Raw genomic sequence first — 7,132 nt, 5'->3', positions numbered from 1 at the left:
CGCAAAAAGGAATTGGGACACCACTACCCCTCGCGGGAACACGCAAATGTAGGGGTAGGGCCAAGGAGTAGGGCTAAGGGGGGGTACTGGGACTGGCCCAAAGAGTATAATAGCTCAAACAGTAGAAGTAGGCAATGCTGATCAAATATAAACCAAGATTCTGTTACTGTATTGCCTATTNATACCCACTACCCCTCGTTATGCCCCCTACCCCTACACGCAAAAAGGAATTGGGACACCACTACCCCTCGCGGGAACACGCAAATGTAGGGTAGGGCCAAGGAGTAGGGCTAAGGGGGGGTATTGGGACTGGCCCAAAGAGTATAATAGCTCAAACAGTAGAAGTAGGCAATGGTGATCAAATATAAACCAAGATTCTGTTACTGTATTGCCTATTTGTCTCCAAAAATGTTTTCAGAAACATATTTCAGTGCCCTGTTTGACAGTAATACAAGACAGCACAATACTGTTTCCTATTTTGTAAAGACGGAGGCTCAAAATACTGAGATCAAACTATAAAAAAGAGCAACACTGATCAAATATAAACCAATATTATGTTACTGTGTTGCCAATTTTTCTGCCTCAAATGTTTTCAGAAACATATTTAGCACACTACTGAACATGGTCGCCGTGTTGTTTCCTGTGGAAAGACTACCAATCTTGCATTACATCACCCACCAGCAGGAGCATTTACTGATCCTGTGCAGCGCAGTGCATTCTGGTAGCTGTAGGTTTACTACCTCTGAAGCAAAAGCAAATGGGGCAGCCCTTTCTCTCTGTTTTCTCTGGTCATGTTGCACCAATTTCAGCATTTTAGACATTCTGGTTTTATTTCTTTCCAGCAGTGAAATACTTCTTTAACACTGGTCCAGTTTAAAGTCCCAGTGAAAAGGAAGTTAAAGCGTCATTAGCCTGTGCGCTGTGATGTATTTCCAAGTGAAACGGAAAATTTGAGCAGAGTACAGTTACAAGAGGAATTTAAATCAGAGCTTAGAGTGGTGCAGAGCTACAGCTCTCTTTTGGCAACACTGCACCTGCCTAACTGTGAGATCAGGAGGGGGACGAGGTAGAGATCAATGGCTTAGACCTCTGGCACACTGATTTGGAAATGGCAAAAAAAAAGTTTTGCCCACTGATTTCCACACACACTTCTTACCCCTCTTCATATTGCTCCGTTAGCCACAACAGCCAGAGTCAGTTTGCTACTGTACAACCCATAAACAGAGAGGTGCAGTTTTATTTGACTCGTGGTTAGCTAGTCGCCTTAAGCCTCATTTCATTAAATGAATTTCTGCAAACGCCCCTGAACGCAGAATGAGTCATCAAACATTTGAAACCGTTTTAACCGATTTAACAGAAAGAGAAAAGATGGGGATTTTGATGTAAAGATTCTCTGATGCTGATTCTTTGACATGTATTTGGCACATAACAAAAGATGATCAATTAACAGAGACAGAGGGTTAAAACTGGGAAAGAGTATTTTTCCTTTCATCTGGTCTTTAAGACTGGACTTTGACACCCCTCCCTGCCCCAGGGGTAAAATCCATTCAGTCAAACAGCACAGGGACCATATCTACAGTAACAGCACCTCCCTGCATTCACACAAATTGAGCTCAATGAGCTGCAGGATGAAATTTTAAGCCAAAATTGGCCTGTTTTCACTGTCTTTAAATATCTTAGGGGCCATAAAAACATATTTTCTCAAGCAGTATTACCACGAGGGATGGGACCCTACAGCAACACAATATTTCCTGCCTAAGTTAAAACAGTTTTGGCTATTTCACATGGGAGATTTATGTCTGTGCTGTTTTCCTCTGCACTATTCTAAGTGGGCAGAGCAGTCGGGGAAACATGATGTCATGTACCTCTATGCACCAATGAGGACTTAAAAATAATGTCTGAATCAAAATCCTGCACTTCCTCTGAGATTTAGATACAAGCTGCGTTCTTAAATGAAGGGAGGAAGTCAGCAATCACTAACGACAAATAATAATAATAATATTAATAGAAGGAGTAAGGGGGCAAAACACAGTGCAGCTGAAATAAAACACTGTGACTGACAGGATTAGTAAATGAAGAATTCTGTTTACTGAAACAGAGTAAGTATTTTAAGCTGGCGCATGAGCATGAAAGATTCAAATGTGATTAAACCATAAATAATCTCTGTGATTATTATTAATCACGTCAGTCCCCAGGTAGGCCCAATGTTAGCCCTGAGCAAACAGAGATTTTGCTAACTTTCATGCAATCTGTCACTCACATTATTCTCCTGCTAATCTTTTGTTTTTAACAGTTTGTTTGCATGAGATGACTTTATCTCTTCTGAGAACTTGTGAGTGTGTGATCAGCCACTCATGAACAGGATGTGGGCTCCTCACTTCCTGTTTGAGGTTCTTCCTCTGTGGTGTTGCTAAGCCACCGTGGGTGATCGAGGTAAACGGGAGGTGACGAGGTTGAGCAGATGTTTGACACCACTTCTCTTCGGAGGCTGCTGCGTACGAGCAGTTAAACCTGACACTGACGTGCAGTTTATCACTGGTTTGTGGTCGCAGCTTGGGGCTTTTATAAGTGGGCAATAAAGTCAGCCGTTTGGACCGCTTCCCCAACTACAATATGATTTTCAGTTGAACTCTGTGCTTACAAAATGATTTCTTAAACCGAGCTGCGTTTGCAACAACAGGATGTTTGTCATCATGAGATCTAGAGAAGGTAACAGCGAGTGCTATTCTTATTTTTTTGGATTGCAGGCAAAACAGGCAACATATGAGTTATTTTGGCATGTTTGCCAGCACAGAGCCTGCTGTTATCTCCATGCAAAACAAGAGTCAATGAATCATCAGCTCTGGTTGCCCAAAGTTGAATATGTTTTGAGCAGTGTAGCAGCACTCACCAGTGTGCAGCAGAGAGGCCAGAACCACCACATGAGGGCCAGAGCTACGAGGACCAGCAGCACCAGGATGACTATCAACACCACCAGACCATCTGACTGCAGGAGGAAATGACAAAAGTAATCAGGTTATTAGTATTATTATTTTTATAATTATCATATTATCTAACAATCACATTTTTGCCATTGAAGTTTCAAAACGTATCAGTAACTTTTCCATAATATTTTACCCTATTTTCTGACTTTTTCCTGATTTCCTGTCTTTGTTTTTTAGTTTGAAATGGGTTGGCCTCAATAGCAATACAGCCATACATTAATAAACACGCACTACCCAGGCATATGCAGATTAGCAAACTGCTAGCACCTGCTAACTGTACTAGCTTATTAGATACTAGCTGCATATGTCAACAGATCAAACCGGCATATACAGGTGCAAAACCTCAAGGCCACGCCCCTTTTTGGGGGGACAGGAGACCAAAGATCAAATGGATGTCAGTGCAAGTCTGTATGCATTTATTTCTTGTCTAACAAACGTTTGATTTATGGACTTTGCCTGAAACCTGAGCATCTGTGACACCTTACTAAATCAAGGTTGATCACCAGCATGTCTCGTCCGGCTTCCCTTGTCCAAGTGGATCATTGATCTGGCATACTGGGAAGACATCTTTCCATGTACAGATGTCCGGTATAATAGCCAAAACAATGTATATTCAAAACGGTCCCAAAATACGAAACCATTTCAAACTGTTTTTGTAATTTCACTGCATTTTTTCAGGAATGTCATGACTATAGGAACCCTGATTGTTACATCCAAAGACAAAGTGGTAAAATAAGACAAATCAATGCATCTTGTTTTTGGATAATAAACAAAATGTCTAACAATAAGCTGGTGGAATAATATCAAAAGTTTGTTGGAGTGTAAAGATGAGATGCAGATGAAGAGGGATGTCTGCAACTTTTCAATAAAACAACTCAAACCCCACAGTCGTGTGCTTTTAACTTATCACATATCGGGATGCAAAATGGTGCAAGTGGAGGTCGTCCATTAGACTCAAATACGTACAGTGTATGTAGAGACAATTAAGTGGCAAAAAAAGATGATCCTAAATATTTTACAAGGTTTTATTATTATTATTATTATATAAAACAATGATTTAAGGTGTACATTTTATTTTATTTTATTTGTATTAACCTTGTATCAACAGTTACACTATTTTCAATTCACTGGGTTTTCCAAATATTTTCAAAAATGTTCCTTTACTTTTGCCCGGCATTTGTCAAACATATCGATTTCAGACTCTATTTAACCATAATTTCAGCTAGCAAGCATACATGAAAGAAGAGACAGAACACAGGGAGAAAAGGAAGCGACGTATGTGATTGTAAACATTCAATAATTCGCACTAATTCCATGACTTTTCAAGGCCTGGAGAAGGGTATTATGAAATCCTGCGACCTATCCAGGTTTTTCATGACCGTGGGAACCCTGAATTTCTGACACACATTTTACGTACACACAAACAAAACACATTGAGAAACTATGAAGTCACTACTGCAAACATCACATGAGAAACATGGAGGAGACGACGAGGGAGTTCTGCTTATAAGGACGGCGACTATCACGTACTCAAACCACAATATGAGCAACACAAACTGAAACATGAATTGAGGAAACATGGATCAGGTTATGAAAGAAAATACAGAGAAGAAGATCAGAGCTCAGAATCACCGCAGATGCTTTTATATTGTGTTTCACATATGAAGGTAACTGAGACTCACACATGTGGTGGCGGTGATGGTGTAGGCGCTGGAGATGAAGGACTTGCCGTGGTTTAGGCTGATGAGAACATCCATAGTCCTGTAAAGAAAAGAGGTTCATTAGTGTCACAGTAATACGTTTAATTAACCACATATAATGTAAACACAGTGAACTGAATGAGGCTTCGGCAGTATCAAGGTGTTACGTTATATCTGGGTATTTAGACATCCTGAGGGTATGATTTTCGATACCATCAAAAATACAGATGCTCCTCTTTCTATTAAACCGATACGGAGATGCTGTATTGAGGCGATGTAGTGCACAGTGTGCGCCACCAGGGGTCAAGCTGAGAAAAATGGCGGCTGTGAGTGGTGGGGATAACGTTACAGGACTACTCTCCAACTTTCCAACTACAAAAACAGCTTATAAGCCACATGATTTTATCCAGTACGTCATCTCCGCTCAGCCCACTGATGTGTCAGTATCCACCACCACAACAGGTGTCATCGGGTCTTCCGGCAAGAAGACCACTTATTTCTTATTTAGTCATTATTCTTTTAAGTATTTATACCCAGCAAGTAGGGCTGCGTGATTACGGCCGAAATAATGATCAGGATTATTTTGATATTGTGATCACAGATTATTCACTGTTTTTAGGGACAAAATATTTTTATTGCATCTTCACTTTTAAATAAACAGAGCACTGCTTTCACTTCATGTTGCTGCTAATGTACTGACTTTTGCATCAAGACGTACAATAAGGTTCTTCTTCACCTGAATTTGGCATCTCCTTTGGATATGTATCTGCCACCTTTTTTGTACATTTGTCACTAGGGATGCACCGATCCGATCTCTGGATATCGGCCCCGATATCATCAAAATAGATGGATCGGGTATCGGAAAATGCAACCTATACCTGAGGCGATCCTTTCCCTTTAAATCTATTGCGACGCGAGCTACGTCATACGTCATGGAGCGAAGTAGAGAATCGGAATTGTTTATTTTTGTTAAAAAATAAATAGTTCATCATTGCATTAATCTGTTTCATCTTGTTTCATTTTATCTTAGCAAAGAACTGTGTAGTCATCATTAACTGGGTTTCCATCCAAATGTATCGCAAATTTTAAGCGAATTTTGTGAAAATGCCCAAAAGAAAATGCAAATTTATGCACGTTTCCATTCATTATTGTTTTGTGAGTATTGGGAGGTAGACTCACAAGTCAGTCTTTAGACGCTTTGCTTAACTAAAGAATGATGNGTTGCTTTGTTGCTGGCCGTTTTCTCCGGTGTGTTAAACACACTTTAGAAAGGAGTGTCCCCAGACTATCAGAAGGTGGAGATCTCTGATTGTCTGGTGGCAAGACTAATTGGGAGTCAACAGGTTGAGCAGTAGGTGGCGCTTCTCTTGAAAAATAAAAATAAAAATGCAAAAGAACGCCCGTAGAAGAAGAGGGCGCCGTGAGATGACGTCATTGAGAGCGTCTCATGTCCACAACTGATGTAAACAACTACCGGCACATCCATGACTACGACGAGATGGAGAGATTCCTCGGGAACTTCTTGGCTATTGCAGAGCTCTCATCACACTCATATCAGTGTTGTCAGCGTAGCCTACATAATGCCGTGATGTCTATGTTGGTACACCAGGCAGCGCACATGATGCAGCGGTATTCAACACGTCCAGTCTATTCAGGTAAGTTGTGAAATACACTCACCTGACACTGGAGTAATTACCTCTCTCTAAGTTCACACAGGTGTGTGTGTGTGTGTGTGAAGTAGACGTAGGATTCGGTAGCCTACGTCATTGTTTATTCGCTAAATCTGTTTCCATTGCCAAAAGTCGCATTTTCCTAATATTGATACACTGACTTTTCCACCCCCTCCAAGCATAAAAACTTTTTTGCGATATTTCGGCATTTTTTCAAATGTCCGCCGTTTCCATTCAAGTTTTTTTTCGCAATTGTTGAGAATGTGAATAAAAATAGTTGGATGGAAACCCAACTAATGCCTGATACCTCTCGTCTTTTCTGTTCTACATGTAAAGGTATATAGCTTTTTAGGTCAACCATGGTATCGGATCGGTATCGGCTGATACTCAAAGCCACAGCATCGGTATCAAAACTGAAATGTATGGTAACATTAGCAATGTTATTCTTCTTGGCCTTCATTACACAAATACACAAAACCCCGGCTTTACTATTACCTGCTGATATCAGCTTATAAGTACTGGTATATATGTTGGCATATATTCATGTAGAAACTGCAGTGCAGGAATGTTCTGTGCCGAATTTTTATGCATTTTTGACTCTTATTTTGCTAAATAAAGAGGCGGATCTGCTTCAGGATGTAGCGCTCCTCCTGTCCGATGGTCAGACCAGCACCTTGCACAGTAGCTTGCTGCAATTGGTGTGTGAGTGTGTGTGAATGAGAGGCTGTAAATTGTAAAGCAGAGCCATTTAAAATAGTCTGTTGTGTTTCATCTATTT

The 7,132-nt window shown here is 40.6% G+C and overlaps 1 protein-coding gene across 1 annotated transcript in view; it reads right to left on the bottom strand.

Annotated features, from left to right (window-relative positions):
* Positions 1–7,132, bottom strand: part of antxr2a (ANTXR cell adhesion molecule 2a) — a 115,716-nt gene that overhangs the window by 65,650 nt on the left and 42,934 nt on the right. Inside the window, exons 11-12 of the mRNA XM_050050888.1 lie at positions 4,667–4,745; positions 2,891–2,986 (exon numbers count right to left, since the gene is read on the bottom strand). Of these exons, the coding sequence (XP_049906845.1) occupies positions 2,891–2,986; positions 4,667–4,745 (175 nt within the window). The remainder of the gene's footprint in view (positions 1–2,890; positions 2,987–4,666; positions 4,746–7,132) is intronic.

This window comes from Epinephelus moara, chromosome 8 (assembly GCF_006386435.1).
Source record: "Epinephelus moara isolate mb chromosome 8, YSFRI_EMoa_1.0, whole genome shotgun sequence".
Lineage (NCBI taxonomy): Eukaryota > Metazoa > Chordata > Actinopteri > Perciformes > Serranidae > Epinephelus > Epinephelus moara.
The sequence above is the reverse complement of the archived record's forward strand: the minus strand, read 5'-3'. Positions and strand labels throughout refer to the sequence as shown.